The 27,235-nt window shown below is 39.8% G+C and overlaps 1 protein-coding gene across 1 annotated transcript in view; it reads right to left on the minus strand.

Annotated features, from left to right (window-relative positions):
* Positions 1–24,164, minus strand: part of LOC107749247 (complement C3-like) — a 31,491-nt gene extending 7,327 nt beyond the window's left edge. The window contains exons 1-42 of the mRNA XM_016564343.1: positions 24,051–24,164; positions 23,778–23,973; positions 23,471–23,639; positions 22,597–22,670; positions 22,429–22,517; positions 22,124–22,206; positions 21,943–22,030; positions 20,273–20,300; positions 19,539–19,613; positions 19,285–19,405; positions 19,087–19,202; positions 18,816–18,962; positions 18,521–18,727; positions 18,191–18,382; positions 17,957–18,109; positions 17,742–17,871; positions 17,289–17,360; positions 16,443–16,640; positions 16,098–16,200; positions 15,570–15,658; positions 15,329–15,468; positions 14,817–15,029; positions 14,625–14,685; positions 14,328–14,411; positions 13,447–13,650; positions 13,264–13,339; positions 12,966–13,125; positions 8,483–8,578; positions 8,220–8,376; positions 7,901–8,064; positions 7,644–7,802; positions 7,444–7,503; positions 7,270–7,360; positions 7,074–7,119; positions 6,589–6,679; positions 4,797–4,886; positions 4,297–4,402; positions 3,594–3,683; positions 3,226–3,306; positions 2,172–2,255; positions 1,937–2,072; positions 1,021–1,181 (exon numbers count right to left, since the gene is read on the minus strand). Of these exons, the coding sequence (XP_016419829.1) occupies positions 1,040–1,181; positions 1,937–2,072; positions 2,172–2,255; positions 3,226–3,306; positions 3,594–3,683; positions 4,297–4,402; positions 4,797–4,886; positions 6,589–6,679; positions 7,074–7,119; positions 7,270–7,360; positions 7,444–7,503; positions 7,644–7,802; positions 7,901–8,064; positions 8,220–8,376; positions 8,483–8,578; positions 12,966–13,125; positions 13,264–13,339; positions 13,447–13,650; positions 14,328–14,411; positions 14,625–14,685; positions 14,817–15,029; positions 15,329–15,468; positions 15,570–15,658; positions 16,098–16,200; positions 16,443–16,640; positions 17,289–17,360; positions 17,742–17,871; positions 17,957–18,109; positions 18,191–18,382; positions 18,521–18,727; positions 18,816–18,962; positions 19,087–19,202; positions 19,285–19,405; positions 19,539–19,613; positions 20,273–20,300; positions 21,943–22,030; positions 22,124–22,206; positions 22,429–22,517; positions 22,597–22,670; positions 23,471–23,639; positions 23,778–23,973; positions 24,051–24,121 (4,932 nt within the window). The 5' untranslated portion in view covers positions 24,122–24,164 and the 3' untranslated portion in view covers positions 1,021–1,039. The remainder of the gene's footprint in view (positions 1–1,020; positions 1,182–1,936; positions 2,073–2,171; positions 2,256–3,225; positions 3,307–3,593; positions 3,684–4,296; positions 4,403–4,796; positions 4,887–6,588; positions 6,680–7,073; positions 7,120–7,269; positions 7,361–7,443; positions 7,504–7,643; positions 7,803–7,900; positions 8,065–8,219; positions 8,377–8,482; positions 8,579–12,965; positions 13,126–13,263; positions 13,340–13,446; positions 13,651–14,327; positions 14,412–14,624; positions 14,686–14,816; positions 15,030–15,328; positions 15,469–15,569; positions 15,659–16,097; positions 16,201–16,442; positions 16,641–17,288; positions 17,361–17,741; positions 17,872–17,956; positions 18,110–18,190; positions 18,383–18,520; positions 18,728–18,815; positions 18,963–19,086; positions 19,203–19,284; positions 19,406–19,538; positions 19,614–20,272; positions 20,301–21,942; positions 22,031–22,123; positions 22,207–22,428; positions 22,518–22,596; positions 22,671–23,470; positions 23,640–23,777; positions 23,974–24,050) is intronic.
* Between the last annotated feature and the right edge of the window lie 3,071 nt (positions 24,165–27,235).

A 27,235-nucleotide genomic window follows, 5' to 3' on the forward strand; every position in this document is an offset into this window, starting at 1 on the left:
TTGGCTTAATATATGTCTAGCTAACCTAAAGTCCATTTGGTATTTTATCCCCAACCATATTTTTGACATAATTGGTAGTCTTTCCTTTATTTTGAAATGTAACTATCTACCCTCTAAGCTATAGCTTTGTTCAAATTTCATTAGCAGCGTCTCGTCGCTTGGAAGCTTGTTCGCTATATAAACAATAATGCTATGTTCACAGTTTTTCACCCCATAGAATATTTTTATGGAATAACAGGGATATTACTGTCAGAAATACATCATTATTTTCCCCCAGATGATTTCAAAATAATATTGTGTGCTTTGCTTATTTGATGACTCAGGAAATATTCTGTCTTATGAGCAATTTATGACATACCATAGTTTACCGATTCCTCCAAAAGAGTTTAACATGGTGGTTAAAGCAATTTCACATGGGTTAATTCACCTTGTTAAAAGTCACTCTATTTTTAATCCAAGGAGTACAGCTACTACACCATCTGTTTTACTCTTGGAAGGTACTGATCTGTTAGATAAGAAATGTAACAGTAGGCATGTGCGCCAACTTGTTCATTTTAAAAGGAACATTTCTTCAAGAGGAAGGTACTACTAGAGGTCCTTGTTTGATGATACAGACTGGAAAAGAACCTGGCTTTTACCTGGGAAATATTGTATTTCCAATAAGGCAAAGGAAACACATTTTGATTGCCCTATATCCAAGCAATTTTGGTCTGACCTAGGTTCTCATGTATTTGATTTTGCCAATGTTGTACACTCCTTTAGTTTTAAAGACATTATGTTTTTACATCATTTTACATCTGCAATGTATTTTATGATTATTAAACAGAGATACAGTTTCAAAAGTATTGCAGAAAAAATATAATGTTGGATTTGTAATTCAGAAAGGCAAGAAAATAATGAATGATTTTGCCAGGCACTCCAAAATGAAAATGAACACTTTTTTATTCAGTCAGTATAGATATATAATTACAGCAGTATTTTGGATAAAACAACACTATGAAAATTCATGCAAGAGGTGACATTTATTTTGGTTATATGATTATGTAGCACATCCTTCTTTGAGAAGGCTGTTCTGGAGGTCAGAGATACCGATGTATCGCTGCCTGTGTTCTGGAGTTTGGCTTTCCGCTCTTGTAGGCCAGTATTCAATCCAGGTCTGCTCTCCCAAGATGTACTGCAGGCTAAAAACAACAGAAGAGTGAAGACAAAACATACAAAATGACAAACTTAGCTACACATCATGTCCAGCATAAGGGTCAAAATAAAATCTTTAAAAAGGAAAACGCTTTTTAAAATCATAAAATTCACAAAATCATAAAACATCAATTAAAATTCATGTTGGTTTCGTGCATTTTGAAAAACATTTAGCCTACACCATTTTTCAACAACTACAGTATTTCTCTTGCAATGAAAAAAAAAAAGCAAAAAAAAAAATCAGGCATTGACCATCAAAATAAAAGTCCAACAGATTGGCCAAAGAGAAAAAAAAAAGTATTGGCCAATGCCGATAATAAAAAAAAAAAAAGCCAAATATGGGCTGATATAGCGGCCTTGGAGATATATCAGTCGAACACTACTATAATTAAACAAAAATATTCATCATAAAATATGTGAATTCAAGTCCGTTTCTATTAACTGTAAGTCTTAATCTTTTAAAGTACACATGAAATAAAAATTGACTATATTTATTTTGTTAGAGCACACTGCTATTTTTGTGGTGAACAATTCATCCGTGCTCTCGGAAGTACGTCACAATACGGAAGTAAAGTCGGTCGCAACTTCTGGTTCACGCGGACTTTAAATAACATAAAATAGAACTTTGCGTAAGTTGCAGCCAAAAAAATTGTCACGTCATTGAACGATGCACAACACAGACTTTGAATGCATAAATCTCAGGCAAATCCTGCTCTCTTGAAGACACACAATGGACACCTACCTTCCCCCGAGCTCTGGCAGGTCAACAGATCTGCCCATGATGAGGTACGACTTGCCTTCTACCAATCCCAAATGGTTTCTGCAACTTGGACGAGCCAAAAAGGGTCTCACTTTCCCCTCAACATCCACATCGGTGCCTACAGGACAGAACAGTGTATAGGAAACAATTGCAATGCAACTGCAATGCGATTTAGTCTTCTGTAGAGCACGTGTAATGGGATAATAATGAACCGTACCTTCTTTCAGCACCTGGTCCACCTTCAGGTCATAGATGTCAGAGTCCTGTTTCAGATCCGATCCAGCCACTGTGACTTTATAAACTGTCAAACACATTATATTGTTATCTGCATGTCGAACTATAAGGCTCAGGCCAAACATTTTCATTGCATTTGCAAAAGGGTTAAAGGAATAGGTCACCCAATGTTGTCATAATTTATTCCCGTATGTTGCAAAACAACAACCTTTATGTGCTTGCAATTATTGTTGCTTAACATAGTCACTATAAAAAGAGCAGTGTATAAAACTTTTATATTGCATCCCAACAGCAACAAACAACTGGAGCATTAAAGGGATATTTCACCCAAAAAAGAAAATTAGTCCAAGATTTACTCACCCTCAAGCCATCCTAGGTCTAGACTTTCTTCTTTCAGACGAATCCAATCAGAGTTGTATTAAAAAATATCCTGGCTCTACCAAGCGTTAGTACGTAGGAGTAGCGCATGCGCCGGTGAGAATACGCTAGTCGCGCGAGAACCAACCAACATTAGTTTACAGGAGCAAAGGAAAACCAGTCTCCTCTTGGTTTATATCGAAATCCTGCGACATTTTTCCTTACAAATCCTCATTTTGTAATTCTAATTCGTAACAAGCGTCTTGTTTTGTTCTCTCCTCTCTGCTTCCGCGTTCGTCACTTCACACCGGCGCATGCGCTACGCATACGTCTTACGCCATCCGCCCGGAACGGTTTCCGTGTACGACAGTTACAGTTAGCGCAAGCTACAGAAAAGTGGTTATGACGTTTTAAATATGATATGTTTCTTACAAGAACGCAGCCATTATAAAGCTTGTAAGAGCCAGGACAATTTTTTAATAGAACTCCGACTGGATTCATCTGAAAGAAGAGTCATATACACCTAGTTTGGCTTGAGGGTGGGTAAATCATGGGTTAATTATCATTTTTGGGTGAACTATCCCTTTAAGGTAGAACAAAATGAGTAAATAGTGAATCTTAATTTCTGGAAGTATGAGAGTCATGAACACGAATCAACACACAAAACTGAATGCGTTTACCATAATCCATGCCAGCTTCACAGGCTTTATTGAAACGCTCATCATCTCCGACACCCGTTTTCTTCTGGTAACTGCAGTTTTCTGTGTTCAGAGAAGTTAATAATGTTCATGCACACACATACACACTTGTAATCACAGACAAATGTGTTTATTTTTCCTCATTCACATTTAAGAATAAAATAAACCATAACTTATTCAAGGTTTAATCTGGTAATATAGATGATTTCAGTTCAACCTCAGCAGTCTGTTGAGCACATTAAAGGCCAGACTGTTTAACTACTACATCTTGGACTGTTTTTGCAGGCTGCAAGACTGCAGGGGACCAAATAAAATGTATTGTATAAACAATAATTTGTGGCTGATAATACCTTCTGCACACTGGCACAGTTCTCCCTTACACAGTCTGGATATCGCACCATCTGTCCTTTCAGGGTGGAAGAACTTTGTACAGCGTGCATCTGAAAAACACACACACACACAAAACAGACATGATTCATCAAATGCAAATACATTAATCAATCAGTTCTGGAATATAAGTTACTTTATCATCTATTCTAAAGTGACTTATGTCATGCATTTAACGTCAAGCAAACAAAACGTGCAAAGTGCACACGTTTTGATTGATATCGAATGAGAGAGTTACATGAGCCCATGGTTATTTGTAGTGCGCTTCACACACACCGCAAGTTTCAGTTTCTCGTTAACTAGTATAGTCATGCCGTTTATAATTCAAGTTGTTTATAATGAATGCCACTATAATTTATAATTTTTATATACTTGTATTTGTCATTTCTTCTCTGTTTACCGTTAAATGATTTGTTGTTTATATTTTGCTATTTTACATTATTATGAATGTAATAATATCTACTGAGAAAAGTGCCCAAACGAAGATTGATCAAAGGCATTACTGTGGCAGATGAGTAAATCATTGAATGGACTTAGTGCAGGATAGGAAAGTCAAGAAAAAAAACAGTCAGAAACTATTTTTGAGTGTGTGTGCGTGTGTGTGTGTGTGTGTATGTGTGTGTATGTGTGTGTGTGTGTGTGTGTGTGTGCGCACCAAACACTTACTGGGAGAGTAATATTCATATATTGTGACTGCAGCAGGTTGTAGCAGACCCACATTAAGGATCTTGTTCATTCTGAAGGCAATTCTTTGTGTCTCTTTACGCAAAACCTGATAAAACAGAAAACAAAGCAAATTTATGATTAGATGTCATGTTGCAAACTGTCCATGTTAACATCTGCACAAGCAAAAAAGTAATTAGGAAAATAAAAAGAATAAAAAAAAATCTATAGCTGCATTTACACTGCGAATATATTGACATAGCTGATATAAAACAAAATAAAATGTACATTTGTTACAGCCATAAGCTATATGTTACATATGCACTTTCTCTTGTGGTTATAAAACTATAATATGTTGGCCACACTGTACACAAAGGTGAACACGCAGTGACATGGAACCTTATGGCTGTACAGTAACTGGATATTAATGAGCACTTTGTCAGCCAATCAGAATCAAGAATTCAACAATATTTTATAGAAATATAAATATATTATAGAAATACCGTATCTAAGTAGAGGATGAGGGATCCTCGCTCTGAGAGCACTTTGTCCATCTCAAATTTCTGAATGTATCTCTCCTTCCCTCTGGACAACTAGGGGCAAGGAAACAAGACATAAATGAATACACGATATGATCAAAATGCTTTATGACCTGCTTGTAAATGATTATTAGATTGCATGCACAATCAAGTCACATTTGTTTTTATATAGTGCTTCATACAACACAAATTGTTTCAACGCAGCTTCACATTAAACCAAAAAACAGTGTTAAAATGTTCATGAATCACGAAATAAAATTTCAGCTGTAAAGCAGCTCTAGTGTCATGATTCAGCTCAATTCAGTACAGTGTTGTTTCAATGCAGTTCAACTGTCAAAGTTGCAAAATTCATTAAAAAAAAGTTAAACTCAGATGTAAGTACCTCTACAGAACACAACACTGTCGTTATTCAGCTCAAGTCAGTTTGATGTTAATCCAATTCAGTTGAATAACAGCATCAATGTTGCAATTAGTGTCATTATCCAGCTCAATTCAGGTCAAATTCTGTTGTCATCTGATCATGTCAGTGCAGGTACAGTAATATTACAGAATAGTTATTTTCTTTCAAAGTTTGTTTGATGGACTCAACAGAACTTAAAGGGATAGTTCACCCAAAAATGAAAATCACCCCATAATTTACTCACCCTCAATCCATCCTAGGTGTATATGACTTCCTTCTTTCAGACGAATCCAATCGGAGTTATATTAAAAAATATCCTGGCTCTTCCAAGCTTTATAATGGCAGTGAATGGGTGGTATTTTTCAGTAGTCCAAAAGAAGTGCAATAAAGCGCATCCATCCATCATAAAAAGTGTGCCACACTGATCCGGGGGGTGAATAAAGGCCTCCTGTAGCGAATCAATGCGTTTTTGTACGAAAAATATCCATATTTAAAACTTTATAAACCGTAATCTCTAGCTTCTGCTGACCGTCGTACGCACGCTCATTCCAGCGGATGACGTAGGATGTAGGCGTAGCGTAAGGTCCAGTGAGAATATGCTAGTCTCGCGAGAACCGATATTTGTTTACAGGAGCAAAGGAAGCAAAGGAAAATCAGTCTCCTCTTGGCTTATTTCGAAATCCTCTGACTTTTTTCTTTACAAATCTCATGTTAATTCATGTTTTGTTTTGCTCTCTCCGCTGCGCTTCTGCATTCGTCACTTCTCACCGGACCTTACGCTGTCCAATGTCCAACGTCATCCGCCGGAAAGGTGTTCTATTGTGAACACGTGTACGACAGTTAGCGGAAGCTAGAGATTACTGTTTATACAATTTTAAATATGGATTTTTTTCTTACAAAAATGCATTGATTCTCTACAGGAGGCCTTTATGTGTGTGTGGGACACTTTTTATGATGGATGGATGTGCTTTATTGGACTTCTTTTGGATTATTGACAAAAAACACCCATTCACTGCCATTATAAAGCTTGGAAGTGCCAGGACAATTTTTAATATAACTCCGATTGGATTCGTTCAAGTCATTTACATCTAGGATGGCTTGAGGGTGAGTAAATTATGGGGAAATTTTCATTTTTGGGTGAACTATCCCTTTAACAGGCTGACGTAATGCAAAATAACTGCGTTAGCGATAGCTGTTTAGATTAAAACAGCTAGTGACTCCAGTGAGTATTTTTGATAGACAATGTCAGATAGGCCAACTATTTAAGGTTTGCTTCTAGGATGTTCTAGATTGATGTAATTTACTCAATGCTATACAGATGTGTGGCATCATTGCATCAGTTTATCATCACAATACCTCTTCCAGATCTCTGGTCTCCACAGTAAATCCGGTCGGTATGCCAATATCCAGAATAGTCATGGTGGCATCGGTTGTATCACTTTTGAAGCTGTGAAGATGGAGATCAAGATAAGATTTAAAAGACAGGTCTCGTAGGTTTTGTAGTTTTGCTCCATATACTCTGTCTGTGTTTAAAGCTGTTTTCACACTAGAGCTTTTGGTGTGAACCCGAATCCATTTGACTTCAGAATTATTATATTGTAGTAATGCAGAGCTGCTCATATCTAAATAAACTGTCTTTGTGAAGCTATATATCACTAATATTCACGTTCATGATGCAAACATACCGCCAATGTGGGAAAAGTAAGGTGGGATCGAACTTGGGCTCTGACCAATTAATCAGTGAAAGTGAGACAACAGCCAAAATAATCACATGCTGATAAATTACAAATAAAATAGTTCTTGGCATAACAATAAACTTATTAGAATATGTGTTCACATACTAGAAATCCATAGTGATCTTGAACGTTTCAATGACTCCTTGTTTTGCTAAAGGAGAAAAAAAAAAAAAAAAACATGGTAAAAAACCATGGTAGTAATTAAAATAAAAAAGCAGCACATAATGAAGTGTTTTGGAGGTTTTATTTTAGCTCTGACTGTATGGAAAGTGCCACAGAAAGGGCATGAACTCATTCTTACCTTCATTGTCTTTCTCCATTTTAACAGTCAGATCAAAGAAAGTACAGTCAGATTTCTTCTCAACAGGTCTGGCGTAGTACAGCGTCAGAACCTGAAAACAGCAGCACGTCTCAGATTAGATGTTCAAACGCTTTAATCTTGCTGTTGACTGTATAAACGCTCATGAACACTCACTGAGAGAGTGGCTGTTCCAGTTCCTTTAGCAGTTACATTGAACTCCTGGTTTATGTCCACCTGTTGAGTGAATGCAGATGTACTCTAGTCATCAGAATAATCAAATGTAACAGAGATACCTGAAGATTTCACTGACCAAACGCAAGACTATTGACAAATAACACAAACAATCTGAATCTAGTAGATGAGTTACTCCTCACCCTGTCTGACCGTGTAAGATGTGCATTCTCTCTTTTGATAGTATATCTGACAGGTTTGCTTCTTCCTGCCACGGACAGCTCCACGTCCAGATTGAAGTTTTGGCGGTCCTTCACCTGCGTGCGATACTCTGCCACGGCCTGGAACACCATGATGGTCGCCTAGAAAAGACAGAAAAGCATTCAAATCCTGTCCTGCAGTGTCAGTCCTGCACTTGTTCTGCTGTTCATCACAGTCAAATGATGAGGTGTTAGTGTACCTGTGTGGTGCCAGATCCTCCATAGTGAGACTGCTGTCTGTTCAGCCAGTGCACTGCTTCTCCTGCTTTATCAAAGTCTTTGTCCTTCACAAGCGCCAGCACAGCATAAGCCGTCGCCTCTAGTGAGTGATGATGCTGTCCAGAGACAGTCCAGGACCGACCGGCTGTTTCAAACACAACACAGCAATAGAAACAGGATTGTCTCAAGCAGCTGTCATTACACCACAACTTCTGTAATTCTTCCACTATTTACACTTGGGTCGGAGTGAGTACTGTTGCAAAGTGCATCTCTTTTTGATGCCTTGTTGACTTGACTGACCTTCTAGTTGGGAGGAGCGTTTCATCAAGATGTCTTTATTGAGTTTGTTGGCATTGGCCATGGCATAGGACGTCATCGCAACAGCGTAAGGATTGGTCAGTTGTGGAAGCCGACCTTCCAAGAAAGAAACAGCCTTCCTGATACTTTCATGCAGACTCTATAAAAGTGTGTGATAGAGGTTAAACCCAAAAGAAGGGTATAAAAAAGCAACTGTTCATAATAAATAGTTCTGGCAAACACAATGATGTAACAGGTGTTCTTACTCCAACTGATTCAGCACAGATGTCTCTGGCCTCTTGCATGGCAATCACGACAAAGGCCGTCAGAGAGGCATCGGCATCTTTGCCACGCACGTCACCCTGGAATAAAGCACAAATAAACAGAATATCACAAAAATGTGTGTTTTATTATGAAATCAGCAAAGCTTTCTAAAATATTTTTCCAGGACTATAGGACTGCAGGACTGTAAAATATAGTGAGATAGTGACAGTATAGGTATTGCAAATGTATCGTGGTTCATAATTCATAAGAGAAAATATTTTTAAATCCTTTTGTGTTCTTTCACAAAACTTTTAAGTTCCCCTAAGAAACTTTGCGTTCGCTCACAAAACGTTTGTGTCCCCTCATGAAACTTTTGCATTCCCCCGAGAAACTTTACGCTTGCTTGCCAAATGATTGCGATTCCCTAAGAAGCTTTGCTTTTGCCCGTAAAATATTTGTTGCCCCAAACAACAAATTTGTTTGCTCCCCAAGCATTTGCATTCCTCTGAGAAACCTTGTATTTGTTTGCAAAACTTTTGTGTTCCTCCAAGAAACTTTACATTCTCTCACCAAACTTTTGCATTTCCCCGAGAAACTTTACATTCACTCAACAAACTTTTGTTCCCCTTCTAGGGAACTCCAAGCTGCGCCCCCCTAGGGGGCTCTATGGGGAATGCGGTCTGCCTGACCAGTGTCTGAAGCACGTGTGAAACCATGCCAATCTATTGGCCCACCTGGCCCATGACGTCATAGGCGGGATTCCCGGAAGTATAAAAGGGCACCTGCCGAATACGTCATCCTCTTTGCTGTCTTCAGGAGCCATCTGTTTGGAGTACAGTGTGTTCAGTGTATTACCATGTCTGACAACCCAGGTGAGCATTTCAAGAAGTGCGTGCCTCCGTGTCCTAGGTTTTTGACACCCGAGAACACGCATGACTTGTGCGTTATGTGCCTGGGGGAGGAGCACGCGCGTTCGGTGCTTGAGGGCGTCGAATGTAAGCATTGTGAATCATTTCCAATATGTAAGCTCTGTTTACATATGTCCCTTTTGTCGGGGGGAAAGGGGCAAGCGTCTGCGCCTCGCGGGTCGGGTCCCGCTGCTGCTGAGGCACGGCAGAAACTCAGCTCGTGGGGATCGCAGGTTGAGCTCGCGGAGAAGTTTGAGAAGGGCATGGATCTTTCAAAGACTCCTACCGCAGGCTCTAGTGCGCTGCGGGATCCAGACGCTCTGTCGTCTGAGTCATCTGATCCTGATAGTGTGCTGCTGGGCTCTTTTAGTCATAGTGATGGTAATGAAGAAGTTGATGTGGTTGGTGACGATGATGAGAGTGTGAGCACCGAGTCGTCATCAGCCATTCCCTGCCGCGCATATGGGATATGCTGGATGTGATGGATCGTGCCTCTGAGCGGCTCGATCTAGCGTGGACGCGTCAGAAGCCGAAGCTGGTTCGCGGCTGACTAGATGATTTTGGCGGGTTAGACTAGTTTTTTGGCGGGTCTTGATCGTCCAGCCCCCGGGAGTCTTCCGTTTCTCCCAGATCTCCACCCGGAGATACCTAAATCCTGGGTGAAACCGTATTCCTTTCGGCTGCATGTCTTTCAGCATGCAGATTATGTGAATGTTGAGGGTGTGGCCGAGAGCGGATACGCGAGGATGCCCCCTGTTGAGCAGACGTTTGCGAGCTATCTCTCGCAGGGCGAGTCATCCTCTTTGAAGGCTCCCGTCTTGCCATCTGTAGCGCTTCAGACCACCTCGCGCTTGAATGGCATTGCGTATGTGGCAGCAGGTCAGGCTGGTGGTGCTCTGCACACCATGGCGGTGTTACAGGTCTATCAGGCTGATCTGTTGAGGGATTTGTATGAGGGCAAAGGCTTATCGCCGGAGGCAGTCGAAGAGCCGCGCACACCACGGACTTGGCTCTCCGCGCCACTAAGCAAACTGCTGCTGCCATTGGGCGTTCAATGGTGGCGATGGTGGCTACGGAGAGACATTTGTGGGTTAACCTCGCGGCCATCGGGAAGAAAGATAAATCATTTCTTCTTGATGCTCCGCTTTCGCCGACCGGACTTTTTGGCACTTCCGTCGAGGCGGTTGTGGAAAAGTTCAGGGAGGCGAAGGCACGATCGTCTGCTTTCAGGAAATTCATTCCCCGGCACTCCAAATCTTTTTTAAGGGGGATGATCGATCTAGGGCTGAGGCTCACAGACAAGATCAGAAATCTGGCGTCGCTAACCGCGCCCCTCCTCCCTTGGAGTTGGCGAGGAAAGCCTACCGCTGACAGGGGAAGAAGTGATCTCAGGAACGTGCTGAATAAGAGGCGCGGTCATCCTCTGTGTCAAGACGCCGGCGCGTCCTGATCATCTTTCTCCCTCGACCTCCTCCCCCCGCCTTGTGTTATTGACCACTGCTTGCATCAGGCTCTGACTTCGGACTAATGATGTTTATATATATTCGCTGTGAAGTGAATTTTTGAAGTGAAGCCTAAAGTGGACTGACCTGGTTTAGGGGATCTTTGTATCATGGCCATCTGAGGATGGTCATATTCCAGCCCTGTTGTGGCAGGGTAGGTTTACTGCAGATACAGCCATCTGAGGCTGGCTGTATTTGTATCTGCAATTAACCCTTTCCGCACTATAGCTATCTGTGGATGGCTGTTTGGTAGCGGTGATGTTGCCACCTTTTGGATTTAACTATACAGCCAGGGCTGGTGGTATTGCAGTGGTCCCCTTGCCTAGAAAGATAGCTTTCTGAGGATAAGCTGTCTGCAAGCTCGGCCCTGCTCTAGTTGAGTGGTGGTTTCTTTAAGAGCCTGTGCCCGGACAGTGCTGTCTCCACTCTTGGGGTTAAGTAGACAAGCCCATCTCTATGGTCTGGTAGTTCGGTCAGTCCTGCTTCTGGTAGCTCCTTCCTGTGTGACATAGCTATCTGAGGATATATATGTGTTAGCTCAGTGACCGCTCCCTCTTCGAGGGTCTTTAAATAGTGGTTTCCTGAGCCATTGCCTATACAGCTCTACAGGAGGGCTATCTAGGCTAGCCATGTTTTTTAGTTTGGTAGCCTTTCCCAATTACGTAGTTATCTGAGGATATCTATGTGCTAGCTCAGTGAATGCTCCCCTTCTTAGGGTTTTTAAGTAGCGGTCTCCTTGAGTCCTTGCCTAGACAGTGCTATCTCCCCTTTTAGGGTAGTAAGTAGATAGCCCACTCTCTGTGGTCTGAGCAGGTCTGTGGGAAAGCTACCTAGTGCTGTTGGGAACTGACACGGGTTTGGGACACCCTTGGTATAGCCACCTGAGGGTGGTTATATTCCAGCCTTTGCGGTGGCAGGACGGGGCTTATTCAACTACAGCTACCTGAAGCTAGCTGTGTGCTAGCTCAATGGTTGCTCCCCTGTTCAGGGTTTTAAGTAGCGGTCTTTGAGCCATTACCTAGACAGTGTTGTCTCCCCTCTTTGGGTCATAAGTAAACAGCCCAGTCTTGTGGTCTGGGTAGTTTTTCAGTCGGTTCCCTTCTTACACCTTCCTAAGTACATTTTTATATGGGGTGGTGACTGCTCCCCTTTTTAGGGTCTTTAACTAGCGGTCTCTTTGAGCCCTTGCCTAGACAGTGCTATCTCCCCTGCTAGGGTAGTAAGTAGATAGCCCACTCTTTGTGGTCTGGGCAGCTCTGTAGGAAGGCTTTATAGGCTCTGACGCGGATTGGGGACCTCCTTGGTATAGCCATCTGAGGGTGGTTATATTCCAGCCATTGTTATGACATTGTTATTTGGGCTTACTTGAATACAGCTATCTGAGGCTAGCTGTGCCCCACTACGGCTATGCGCCTATGGAGTGGCCCTTTTTCCTAGAGCCTATCTATCTTAGTTTCAGTCCGGTAGCCCTTCCTGGGCACGTAGGAAGGCCTTCGGCCTGCCTGTCGACGTCTCCTTCAGACAGCTAAGTGGATGATGTACTTGGCAGGTGCCCTTTTATACTTCCGGGAATCCCGCCTATGACGTCATGGGCCAGGTGGGCCAATAGATTGGCATGGTTTCACACGTGCTTCAGACACCGGTCATGCAGACTGCATTCCCCATAGAGCCCCCTAGGGGGCGAAGCGTCTCGTTCCCTCTTGGGGAACCATGGTTACATGCGTAACCCGAGACGTTTTCCCCTAGAAACTTTAAGGTCACTTGTAAAACCTTTGCATTCCCCCGATAAACTTTAGGGTCACTCGCAATACATTTGCAACATTTTTCAGGGGAATTAAATAGTTTTGTGAGAGAACACAAAGTTTCTGAGGGGAGTGCAATACTTTTATATATGAAAGCAAATGCAAAAACACTGACATATAATTTTTCCTCCCATCACCATGTCCACTTAGGGGCTCTGTATCTTACAGATGTGCAAAGGGTAATTATTTAATGTAGTTCTACTGCTAGCTTCCATTCCTGTTCTCCTGTACTCCAGATGAGTTTAAATACAGTCATAGTCACATTCGACTTACCACCATCTCTCCATGAATTACAGCTGATTCCTCTTTAAAGGAGCCGTCTGGCAGTTGTTTGTGCAGAACCAGCCACTTGAGGGCGCTGCAGATCACATTTTCCTCTATAATAACAAGGTTATTGGCCATGGCGAGGACCTTAGCCACATATGCTGTCAGCCTTTAACAGACAGAAACAATTGCAAATGAGTTATAAATAATAATTTGCTACCAATAATCGTAATAATAATAATAAATTATCACAGGGAATCACTGGGAATGAAAATATAACAAATAACATTGATTGAAATTAAAATACCATGTGCTGCTCGGCCTGTCTATCCATGCAGCATATGATCCATCTGGTTTACGGTAGCCCAGCTGTCGTTGATAACCTTTATACAAAAAAGAAATAATTTATTTGCTTATTATCTGTTTTTGATCTAAAGTTTTCAAGAGAGCATCTTTGAGAGTAGGCTACTTTGATTTTATTCCAAATCACCTGTGCTAATATGGTTGATGGCGTCATTACGGCGCTCCATGCCAACAGCCGCCCACTGATTGGTGCTGTCCAGATAATGAGTGGCAATGAGAGGTAGAGTCATATAGATCATGTTCTGCTCTCCACATCCACTGGGCTGGACAATAAGGCGACCCATGAAGTCTCCACTGATGGCCTGCTCGACTGTCTGAGCGATCTCTTCACCTGGAGAGGTAAAAGAGTGAACGCAGGCTGAGTATTCAGCTTGAGCTGGTTTGACTCGACACTAGAGTGTGGGAATTGAGATAGTCACTGGTCATCCTGAAGAGACATCAGACATTGTGTCCTAACCACGACACACAATAAAACGTATCCTTTCCATGTTAATCAGAATTTTGTCCTTATCAGTTGCTACAGCGATACGTGAGGAACGACGTATGCTACCTTAATGAATCGCCATTTTAAATGGATTTAAAAAAAAGACGGACAAAATCATATTCTGAGATTGATGCATATGAATCAGCATGATTTGTAATCGATGCGAGAAATCTAGGGAACCGTTGCTTCATATTTGTTTAACTTTTTAATCAGAGGTTGCGTTAACAAAGTACTCAGAGTCAAAGATTCATTAACATCATTTAAAAAATTTATTTGGCCATGCAAAACCCTGTGAATTAAGCCCAAACTCAAACAGATGAGGCACATGCAGTTGTAAAAAGAAATGCAATTTTAAAAGAAACAGTGATTACAGTTATTAGAAACCAGCCCCAGCGTGAAGTACGAATGCAACAAATTTGTCGTGGACATGGAAAAATAGACATTAGGATTGTAGATATAGACTTTACCTCTTCTTAAACAAAACAACTAAATCACTCATTCATTGAAAACTTATTTTTCCTTACCAGCAATTGAGATGTAAGTGTTAGCAGGTGTGTCTGGAACCCGATCAGCTGGTATGTCACCTTTAAGAAGTACAGGTTTTTCCCCTGTTCGAGAAATAGAAAAGAACAGCAAGATGGAGAAAGAGTCATGAGTCGCATTTTGTACGCTTTTGGTGAGTACTGAGCAAGAAAAGAGCAAGAATTGATTGCAATGATATTCATAAATGCTTTTGTCTTGACTGGCTGAAAGTAAAATCACATTAATTCACTGGTTTTTGTGATTGGATGCAAGTATCTGTGGTTCACAGTAAATCTCACCATTCTTAACTGGATTGAGCTCCACATTTTCTCTTTGTAATGAAATCAGCACACCCTCAGACTGAAAGAGAGAGAGATAGAGTTAACTACCTGAGATGCTCAAGTTTATCTATTGAAAATATGACAAACATCTATCAATGATACAAATGACCAAATAAAATAAAAAGTGTCAGAATTTCCCATCAGACGTACCACCACTTTCAGCGGCTTTCTCACGCCATCAGTGTAGAAGGCCTCATATGCTGAAGCTTTCACCTCAATCATGTGATTTCCCAGCGTCATGGGAATAATCACATATGAAACGGCTATGCTGGAGCCTTTTTCAACAGATACTGTTGTTCTGTATTTGCCTTTCTTACTGGCAAAGCTGCAAACATCTTCTGTCTCCATGAACTCCACACGCACCTGGATACAACAGGAGAATGAGACTCAAATCACTTAAATATCCAGAGGAAACGTCACCAAAAATAAATCCAACATGAAATGTGTGATGATGGGATATATTTCTGTTTTAGCACAGGACAGTATCCTACACGTTTCTTCAGTTTGAGTCACGAGCAGTTCAAAAACCTAAAATGAGTCTCAGGATCCATGCATGCTGTCATTAGTAAATAATTTGACTCCAGCAGAAATGTTTACTACAATCCACATGGCTATAATATGCATAAAAACTAAATTCATTTTTAATATTAAATCGAATCTACCTTCTGCTTCTTTGGGGTGTAGTTGTGAATAATGGCCTTGATTTCCAGTTGTTCGCCACGCACAGCTGAGTAAGGCATCTTTAAGTCAATAAAAAGGTGTTTAAAAACGATCATCTCCACAGGTTCTGCCACACAGATGCCTTTGAGGAGGAACACAGACACACAGAAGGATTTAAAGCAGCAGCTCCTGGATGATGATATTTTTCAGAGCATGTATTCTGGGTTTGCAGCTTCACCTTACCAAGTGTTGGTGACAGACTGACGGCCAAGATCTGCCAGGTAGTGATAGAGTCTTTCAGGTAGATCACTTTTTCTGTGGCTGTTGTTGGACTGGAATATGAGATATATCAGAGAAATTACAAATATGGAATATGAGAAAATACCAGTAAAAACAGAAAGTGTTGAAGTACAGCTCTAACGCTTGTTTAGCATCTAAATTCATATCAGGCTAATAAAGCATCATAAGCTGGGCGGCCTGGAGGCATTATGTCTTACAAGGGACAAGATTCAGATGTTTTCTAAATATAAGCACATTGAATACTGTTGTATAGCACTACTGCTTTCTTATTAACATCTATGAATGGCATTAATGGATGTCATTTCATGTTGTTGAGCTAAAAATAAACATTCTAGAGTGAGCCAGTACATAAAATGCATATCAAAGATAATTGAGAAACGATGCTTGCTCTTTGTCTGAGTCAACTGAGATCATGATGTTTATTCACTGCCAGTGACTTCTCTAAGACTTGTCTGAATGTCTCCTACTCACCATTTGTCGCATAGATCAATCTCCTCCCAAAGCCAACTCTCAGGGAACTGCGTACGGGACGTAATCTCTTCAGAGTCTGTGTAATAGTCATCGTCATCATCACCTGTTGTGACAGATAAAAAAAAAAAAAAATCTCTGATGACTATCCACTTTCACTATTATCCTACTTTCCAAAGTACCCAAGCCTCAAAATATCAATATCAATCACTGCCACCGGATCCTTGTCGCTTCAACATCATGCAAGTTTGAGTGAGAACGGGATGCTGCATTTTCAATTTATTTTATGCATTGATAGCTTCCGACAGCACAGCACAAGCTAGCGGAGCCATCAGTTCATATACGTACTGCGAGCCAGAACCATTTCCTCCTCTTCGTCCTTCGTGTTCTTGCGTGCTTTCATCTGGTTGCAGCAGTCCAGGAAGGCCTTGACACACGCTTGTCCGTCGACGACGTATGTGGCTCTTCGTTCACAGGTGTAGCCGAGTTTATTATCCCTCATCCCATCAACGCAACACTGCTTCAGTTCACCGGAGTATTTACCAGCTGAGAAGACAATGTTAGTGTAGAACAATGAGGGGAGTAGGAGAACTACAGGGATCCCCAAAACATAAAAATGTGTTTGAGAACTCAAGTGACCTAAACGAGAAGGGTTTTGGGTCTTTAACACAGTAAAGGTTCTGGTATACTTCAAACTAAATCAAGGACAAACTGATGTTTGTTCATTTGAAACAGCTTGCCAAAACAAACTTTACAGAAACTTTCACCTTCAAATTACCATTAGCGATTATAGGTAGGTGTGGTTCTATGGCTCCGCCTTCTTTGGCGTGAAAATCTTCTCGGGATAATTTTGTCTCTTCAGTCCATTGAGGTCAGACAGAAGTAAAAATACTAATCTAAAGTTACACACTGTTTAAGACTGTAAAGCTGCTTGAGTTAAAAGCAAAGTGCTATATGTATAATCGTAACATGACTTAAGTGCTGAATTGCAGAGCTGGTGCAAACATGCACATATCTATAATCACATGCTTTCTTAACTGTTTTCTGACAAGTCATTTTTGTTGGGTTATTTTGTTCTTGAGAGGAAAGCACGCAGCACATATTTACATATTCATCTAAACATTTTCACTCCTAAGCAAAGAACAAAAAAGTGAGTATATCAGGGACTTAAAAAAGTAAAATGTAGCTTCTCACCCAGTGTTCTAGTGATCTGCAGGAGACTCTCAGCTCTTCGTTTTCTCTTTGAAGTTTTAGGACACTCAGACACTAGAGGACAATTCATTTGAATAAGCTAGTTTATTGCAAAAAAAATATATAATAATAATAATACATACTCGTGAGATCTTAAAGAATTCAAGAGCAATAAGATCCATTTAGTAATCTTTATCAATTATTTTCCGAAACCAAACAACAGGAAAGTCACGGTACGACATTCAAGATATGCCCAAAGACAATAGAAACAACAGGACAAAATACATGTGAACAAAAAACTTACTAGAGTAAGACAACTCAGATTTAGAGCCAAAGTTATACAGTTAATGGGATTATAAATGCCTTACTTGAAGGACAATAACCCTTGGGAATATTATTGTCCAGTAAATAAAACTGTAGAATAAGAAATTAAAAAAATAAAATCATAATAAATACTTATTCTGGTGTTGGTTCCTCCTGCACCGTTGGACACAAACATCAGACCTGCATCAGTGAAAACCCCCATACTGTCCCTCCCACCTCCTGCTGTACAGCCGGTGTCATGCTTCTCTATGACGTCCCAGATCTATAGGTGCAAAATAGACACCAGTTACGTTGCTTTAGCCCAAAAAAGTCAAGTTGCAATGTGAAGTCTGAAGAAGATCCTTCACCTGAGTCTGAGTGAGTCTGTTCTTGTTAAGGACTTGCACAGCCTTGTCAACCACCACCAGACCAACTTTAGCTCCATGATCTCCAGTTATCTGCAGCTTGACCTCATCTCCTGTGCCATAGATATTCATCTTCTCCTTCACCTCAATCTGGAGCTGTTATTAAAACAAGAGATGGTGTGTCAGAAAAACAGACCTAGTTGGCACATCAGATGCATCTTGTGATGGTTGACCCACCGTTCCCATGCACGTGTCCTTCACATCCACCCAGACTGAATCAGACACCACCTCAGACGGGCCCACATGGTAATAAGCCACAAAGCGGAAGGACGGCACCATGTCTTTGGTTACAGTCACAGGCAGAGTCACTAGAGATTGTCCTTGCCTCTTGAACCTGTCTGCTTGAACGATCTGACCTTTACTTAAGATCTGAAAAGCAAGCAGACAATTAAAAATAAACTTAAGCATCTTTATATGGTTTCAAACAAGCTGTGGTAGAACTCATATTGATGTAATTAACTGATACATTTGTGATGCAGATAAATAATAAATAACGATAATCTTTACCATGTATGTGTAGTCTTGATCTTTGACTCCTGGACTTCGTCCAGTGTTCAGATTGACTTTCATTGGATCACCGATCTGAAGCTCAACAGCATCAATGCCGATGTGCAGGTAGTTGTTGGAGCCACCTTTGGGAATGTAGGCCTGAGCCGTCATCTTCTTCACTGCCTGCTGATTTTCGTCTTTTATATCTGGATCTTTGGTCTTTGCCTGAAAAAAAAAATGTATTCATGCTGATTCACACAGACAACAAATAAACATAATCAAACAGCTTGTTCCACATCTTGGCAGGTCTTACAGTGATGTCCAGTGTGGGAGATCCTCCCGGAGTGTTGACTGTAACCTTCGCAATGCCATTGTCTCTTGTTTGACCTCTGACCCCTCCAGGATTGACCTCCACTCCCACATTTACAGCAGGCGTCTGGTCAGGATTTGTTACGTATACCTTTTATAAAACCCAGGACAAAAACAAAAAGCAAAATAAGTGATCTCTGTTTATATGTCGATTGAATTGTTGCTCAGTTCCTATAAGCCTTCAGGTTCTCAACTATCTAGTCAATATTTTATACCGAGACATCGAAGGGCATCCCAGGTTTGAAGAAGTGTGGTGTTTTTTTGAAGTGGATGGTGTACGGTGACGTCACAATCTGAATGCCTCTCCTTTCTGCTTCCACCATTTCACTGCCTGAAACACACAAACGATTAGCTTCTCATACAATCACACACGTGCAGGTAAACATGTGCATACAGTATCTGTTGAGTCTTACCACTTTCTGTTAATAGACTGACTGAAACATAGATTGATCGTCCAACCAGCTGGTTAATGTTTGGAAAGGTCTCAGTGATCATCTGATTGGTCAGTTCTGCAGTACCCTTTCCTGTCACGATCTATTTACATATGAGAAACACAGCAACATCAGTCTACAAGATACAGTGAAAAGCTCTTTAACCACTTAAATTGTCCTTCAGGTGAGGAGAAATTATATTGATCCAAAATTGTAAGATGTTTAATGTCTCTCACCTGAACTTTTTGCAGAGATGCAGGAATACTTGTTTTCTTCTCATCTTCCATCACACCAAACACCACAAAATATTTCTAACAGAACTTGATACAATTTACTTCAGTTGGTGTAACCTAATGATGTCTGGTTGATTCAGCTATTTTAAATGATTCTGTATATCTGACTTGAATAAAATCAGTTAATTTAAATGCTACCACATGAAGCACATTCAGTTTACCTGACACAAGTTAACATAGTTAATGTAGTCTGGATAATATATTACTATATACATTGCTCAAAAAAGTAAGGGAACACTTAATAATCACAGTATAACTCCAAGTCGATTAAACTCCAGAGATATCAATCTGTCCAGTTAGGAAGAATAAGTGATTGTGAATCAGCTCCACCTGCTTTGGTGCAAATGTATGTGACAACAGGTGCACTGGAGAGACAACAGCAAGACAACCCCTAAAACGGAATGGTTTTGCAGATAATGACCAAAGACAATTGCTCTCTCCTTCCCTTCCTGACTGATTTGTCTCTAGTTTTGTGTTTTGTTAGGGTCCGTCTCACTATTTGTAGCATGAGGCAGTACTGCAACCCAATCACGCTGCACAGGTAGCCTAGCTCCTCCAGGATGGCACATCAATACATGCCGTCACAAGGAGGTTTGGTGTGTCTACCAGCATAGTCTAAAGAGCATGGAGGAGATACCGGGAGATACACAAGGAGAGCAGGACAGAGCACCCTGGACACCATCCACCATCTCATCAGGAGCATGCCTAGACATTGTTGTGAGTGCATACAGGCGCGTGGGAGCCATACACCATACTGACTTACATTATGAAATGCTTTGATGAAATTCATGCAACTTTGATCAGCCTTTAATTTATTATTATTATTATTTTATTTATTTTTTTTAACTTTAATTTTTGCTGTGGTTTTAAATTCAGCCCTCATTGGGTTGAATATTTTGGTTACCACTGATCATTGTCACATTATTTTGTTCTTAATGATGTAAGTACTGTATAGGTTTTCAACTTGAATATTTCATTCATCGAGATCCAATGTGTGATTTAAGTGTTCCCTTCATTTTTTGAGCACTGTACTATATTATTATATTCAGAAATTAACATTAACCATGATTAATAAATGCTGTTAATATCATTTGTTTAGTTCATAACACCTAACTAGGGGGACCAAGTTACTCATGGGGGAATATGGGACGGGGTGGGCAAGTATTTGACAATTCAGACACACGGAGAACTGATTGCGTGCTGTCTGAGGCTGCGCATACACTGTGCGATTTCAGCAATACCAAAAAATTAAATACCAACTCTCACTGTATGAATAAATCACATGCGATTTCAAGCCAAAGCTCAGGATTTATGTGCTCACACTGTATGGACCGTTCGTCAAGCTGCAACTTGACTGCTCACACTATAGATGCAAAATAAACACACATTTCTGTTTTCATGCAGGCGCAGTGACGGAAAAAGCACTGAGTTTAAGACAGTCGGTTCATAGTTCTGCATCAACTGTGGCTGCATCCGAAAACTTAGGCAGCTGACTTGTTGCCTCGCTGCCCTATCAGGCAATGACTTGCAGGCAGTGTTTGCGCACGAAGGCACCTCACGAAACTGATTTCGGACAGACAATATAGAGAGCTTTGGTGATAACTAAGTGAATATCTCATTACTGCAATATTAATTTCTTGCTAGAAATTACATCAAAAGTGTAAAACGTTTATCAAAAACGTACATTTACACACAAACTGACCACCGACCGCAACTTCCAGACGCCATCTTTATTTTTTAGCTTAACTGTCACTGAATCGAACGCACAGGATTGTGGGATATCAAAGGCAGCGAAGGATACATCTATGCTGCCTTCAAAAATCGGCCTGATGAAGGCATCTCAGGAGACAGGAACTGAAGCTAACATTGAATTCGGACATGCCTTGATGCCTACCTACCTTAGAATGCATCCTCCGAAGGCAGCATTTTTCAGTTTTCAGATGCAGCCTGTGTGATACCCTCACGAGGGGCGACCAAAATTTCTGACATGTCAGAAATTAATCCGACCATCCGATTGCTGCTCGGGAGAGGCTAATCGCCTCTCGTTACCCCCTGTAGCCTACACTGCACATCAAAAGACGCATGACAAAGCTGAAATTCGGCCCAACTCAAAAAAAGAGTTGCACGAGTCAGAATTCATCTCAAAATCGGACGAAAATCGCACAGTGTATAGCATACCCGGCCTAACTGCAAGTTAATCAATAATGAGTTGTGATTGGATGGTAATTTTGTTCTACGACGAGCTTGGCTACCTTTGATTAGGCTGTTTGAAAAAAAAAAAAACAGTTTGAAATACGGGACAAAATATGATTTTCAATACAATGAAGCAGAACGCATTTTGTCTTACTTGGCTTCAATGTCGACTGTCAGACTCTGATCACGCACATAGAAGAATGACTTACTGGGCTTTAATTTCACTTCAAATGTTGGAAGCACTAAAACCAAACCAGACACACAAATAAGTAAATACATTCTTTGACTTGTTATCATATTCTTAGAGAACAAGAGTTTGTAAACACAGGTCTTACCATATTCTTTGACCTCAAAGTCTGCAGTAAACTTCTTCTGAGGGGTGTTTGAGAACAGTGTGACCACCTTCCAGATCCCAGGACTGAAACAAACAGAACACATCCAGAATCATTCACATGTCTGAGACTCTGAGTTCATGACATTAAAACAGGTGATAACAGACCATGACCAGCTAGGGTTTTGCTGTCGTTTATTTGATATATTATTAGATACTGTCCTGAAGCACACACAGTAGACAGATAAAATTAAGTTTTGTTGTTTCACTCAGATTTAGTAGCTTCAGTCCTGATAGTGTTTTACACACCTGGCCATCTCAGGAATGGCATATTTTCCAGACTTCATGCCTTTCACTGGAAATATCTTCTCTGATGAAACTGTGATGTCTTGTGGATTCTTAAGAAACACAGAAATAATCATGAACAGCTGAAATGTTATCAATGAGTGTGAGTGTGTGTGAAACAACAGTGTGTACCATGATTTCCACTGTGATTCCAGACTGACTGAGTGGTTCCAGGTTGGGCGTCAGAGAGAAAATCCTGTACTGAACTGCAATAGACGTCAAAGCAGAAACTAAAATACTTTGTTTGAAAGTTTAATATACTATTATTATTTTTGTGTGTTAAATGTGTTAAAATGACAACATACATAGTTCACAACAACTTTTACTATGCATTATTATAGCCCTCGAAGCAACAAAAATCGAAAAACATATATATATATTTTTTCCATCAGTGTATTTTTGGCCTGTCCTCGGCCCTATGTTTGCAACTTCTCCTTGCAAAATGGAAATAAAAGCATTATTTAAAGGGGTCATATGATGCGATTTCAATTGTTCCTTTCTCTTTGGAGTGTTACAATGACCCCTTTAAATAAAAAAGCTATGCTTTTCATAATATTTAATGAAAAAGTAGTTGTGTCCTCAGGTTTTGCATCAATCCTGTTAACATCATTAATCTCCCTTATTAAAATTAAGTACAATTCTTTTAATAAATTTAAAAAATGTCATGACCTTGAGCACAAGGCTAGTAATAGCTATAACAGTCTAATGGCGTATCTGATATTCTAATATATAATACACTCCTTTTTTAACTTAGCTTCAGACGATTTGACGCACAATGCAATTTATAGTCACTTAAAGACCTTTTTTTGTCTGAACAAATTTCAGTTTAAAAATAAAATTAGAAACCCCACCTTTTTAAAAAGCAAATACACCCATTTTGTGGAATAACCCAGAGGCCACTGACACTCCAGATGTGATTTTAATTGCTTTATGTTGTCATGCTGATTAAACAACTATAAAGTTCTATACACTCTATATTTGTCATGTTTCCAGCACTTAATCGTACCTGTGCTAGCAGGTGTGTAGATGGGCTTGTCTGTTTGGACAAATATATATCCAGACTGGAATGAGAGCAGGACCACTTTCTCCAGAGTGACGGATGGAAACTGAGCTTGTAGATACACATACTGCTTCTCCAGAGGATCGTCAGAGAACAAGTTCTGATCATCAGGGATCTAAATGACAGAAAATTAATTAGTCCTCTGCCAATTTTGAAAAAATGAAAATGCATTTTACAAACTAAGTTGTCAAACTGTACATGGTGCATCACACATACACCTACACTAGCAAAAAGTATGTCAAAGTGGCGTCACCTTTATATCTGTAAGGATTTGGAAATTTTTTTTTGAAGTCAGTTTCACTGATTGAGACAGTATCTCCTTGTCTTTTTTTGGGTGGTTCTTAACTATGATCTTCACATCGAGATCTCCTCCAGAGTAATCCTGAGCCTCCACAAACAGGTTCTCTGAGGAACCCACCCTCAGCAGATTAGGAGCCGACAGAACAAACCTGAGGAGATCAAATCAGAGCGTTTGAGAACAGATCTGTTAGTGAATCCATGAACAAACAGTGTGTTTGATACTCACAGCGGGTCACATAGTGTGAGGAGCGGTGAGGAGAGCAGAACAACAGTCAGAAACAGCAGCTTCACCTCCATCCTGACTGTCTGTGTGTGTCTTCCTGTGAGCGTCTGTGAAGCTGCAGCAGCTCAGATTTATACCCGCCTCCACCACCCTCAGAGTCCAAACTGCACGCTCTCTCTCCTGCACCCCTCGTCCCATCATGATGATTAGGCAACATGTTTGGGAAGGGGAGGATCTTGAACATTTTTTGTGGAATTTCCAAAATTAGGACGAAAAGCTCTAATAATTGTACTTAAAATATTGCGTTTATTAGTACTGTGTGTGAGGAAATCCATAAATTATGATGAAGCTGTGCATCTCAGTATCATGTACATGTGTCTCATACCCTTATTTACATTTACATTTAATCATTTAGCAGACACTTTTATCCAAAGCAACTTACAAATGAGAAGAGCAAATAGAAGCAATTCAGATCAATAGGAGGGCAACAGTATACAAGTGCTGTAACAAGTCTCAGTTAGTCAAGCACAACATACCCGTTTTTTGTTTTTATTTATTTAATTTAATTTTTTTTTTCCAGAAAAAGAGACAAATAGAATAAGAAAATGTTAGCATTAGTTAGTCAACTGCTGACAAAAAAGATGTGTCTTTAGATGTTTTTTGAAGATGGCCAAAGACTCGAATTGCGATAGGCGGGTCGTTATGTATATTTTTGTCAACACGTTAACACATTAAAAACCCAAGAAATGACATATCCAGACTATTATGGTTGCAGTTCACAAACGTACTTAACTACAGGCATAACTGTCTCTTTTGACAGAAGACGTGGTAGTTTGTATTTCAAAAGTCCCAAATTAAAATATGTTTCGAACAAAATGTCAACTGTATGTCTGTAATGCACCTTACTCATGTAACTTTCCATAATAAAGTACTGAAAAAAAAAAAAAGAGTATAATGTGTACAAGTACAACTCTTTTCTTTCAGCATATAGAAAGCTGTAGAAGCAGAACTTTAAAAAATGTTTCAAATGTGTAGTTTTGTGTATCAGACAGGAGACTTTTAAAGATTTTAAAGAGTTAATGCAATTCTGATTTCCCGCAAATGATTACGCTTGTTGTGTAAATTCAACCTTTGGTAAATTGGCAGCTGCTCTATTGATCTTTTAGGGTTCCAAAGAACTATTGAACAGTATATTTTCATGAAAATATGCCAAAGATGTAAGCTGCAGTGGAATGAGATTTGTTTTTTTAACATTTTAACTTGACTAACTTACAAATGAGAAGAGCAAATAGAAGCAATTCAGATCAATAGGAGGGCAACAGTATACAAGTGCTGTAACAAGTCTCAGTTAGTCAAGCACAACATACCCGTTTTTTGTTTTTGTTTATTTATTTAATAAAAAAAAAATTTTCCAGAAAAAGAGACAAATAGAATAAGAAAATGTTAGCATTAGTTAGTCAACTGCTGACAAAAAAGATGTGTCTTTAGATGTTTTTTGAAGATGGCCAAAGACTCGAATTGCGATAGGCGGGTCGTTATGTATATTTTTGTCAACACGTTAACACATTAAAAACCCAAGAAATGACATATCCAGACTATTATGGTTGCAGTTCACAAACGTACTTAACTACAGGCATAACTGTCTCTTTTGACAGAAGACATGGTAGTTTGTATTTCAAAAGTCCCAAATTAAAATATGTTTCGAACAAAATGTCAACTGTATGTCTGTAATGCACCTTACTCATGTAACTTTCCATAATAAAGTACTGAAAAAAAAAAAAAGAGTATAATGTGTACAAGTACAACTCTTTTCTTTCAGCATATAGAAAGCTGTAGAAGCAGAACTTTAAAAAATGTTTCAAATGTGTAGTTTTGTGTATCAGACAGGAGACTTTTAAAGATTTTAAAGAGTTAATGCAATTCTGATTTCCCGCAAATGATTACGCTTGTTGTGTAAATTCAACCTTTGGTAAATTGGCAGCTGCTCTATTGATCTTTTAGGGTTCCAAAGAACTATTGAACAGTATATTTTCATGAAAATATGCCAAAGATGTAAGCTGCAGTGGAATGAGATTTGTTTTTTTAACATTTTAACTTGACTAACAAAATCATCTTTAACCTAGAATTCATACACGTTATTTTTACTACTTGGTGAAAATAAATGTTAGTGACAATTAAGAAAGTGTGTCTTTCTAATCTCAGGTTGCTCTAGTGAGAATTTCACTGTAAGTAGGGGAGAGGGGAGTGTTGTAACACATTGTGTTAAACATCTGTAACAAACGCCTGTAGCATTTATTTTCTGTGCTTTTATGCATCTTAAACTTTGATATAATATTTATATATATTTTATTTGATAAAAAATGCAACATTTTAAAATTCCCACATTCCTCCTGCAACATAATGTACAGTCAGCTGCTCATTATTACAAAATAAACACCTACAGTTATCAGGATTTGTATAACCCTTAAGAAATGTATTTTGCTATGATAATCATGACATTGACATGACATTTCATTTATTTTTAATTTTATGACATTGAATATAATTAAATTATCACTTAGATTAGTTTAATGGTTTCGCTAATGCAAAATAGTCCATTACAACTTACAGCAAAAAGAAGAAAACTGCAAAAACTTTAATTAATAGGTTATATTAAAATATTATTACCAATGTGCAATAATTGTAGGCCAGGGGTCTCCAAACACGGTCCTGGAGGGCCGGTGTCCTGCAGAGTTTAGCTCCAACTTTCCTCAACACACCTGCCTGTTAGTTTCTAGTATACCTAGTAAGACCTTGATTAGCTTTTCAGGTGTGTTTATTTGGGGTTGGAGCTGAACTCTACAGGACACTGGCCCTCCAGGAGCAGGTTTGGACAGCCCTGATGAAGGCCTACATGTCTTCCTCAATTTTAGGCTCTGCCTCATCTTTGTGTCTACCAGTTCGCTGTTGTCTGAACAACGTTTTTGTTTTAAGTTTTAATTGGACAGTCCTGTGCTTCTTACAATCTATTAAAGATTTTGTTTACCATATACTGAAATATCCCGCCTTGTTTTCATGAAAATTTGTGACCGATTTTAGACACAAGAAGATGGCAATACCGACTTTGAATAAAGAGCGAGATAGTGGAGGGATACTAAAGACATGAAACGTGCACAGGTAGGAGATCAGCCAAAATGCATAGGAAACGT

The sequence above is a fragment of the Sinocyclocheilus rhinocerous genome, unplaced genomic scaffold, assembly GCF_001515625.1.
Source record: "Sinocyclocheilus rhinocerous isolate Xijiao unplaced genomic scaffold, SAMN03320098_v1.1 scaffold1341, whole genome shotgun sequence".
In the NCBI taxonomy this organism is placed as follows: Eukaryota; Metazoa; Chordata; class Actinopteri; order Cypriniformes; family Cyprinidae; genus Sinocyclocheilus; species Sinocyclocheilus rhinocerous.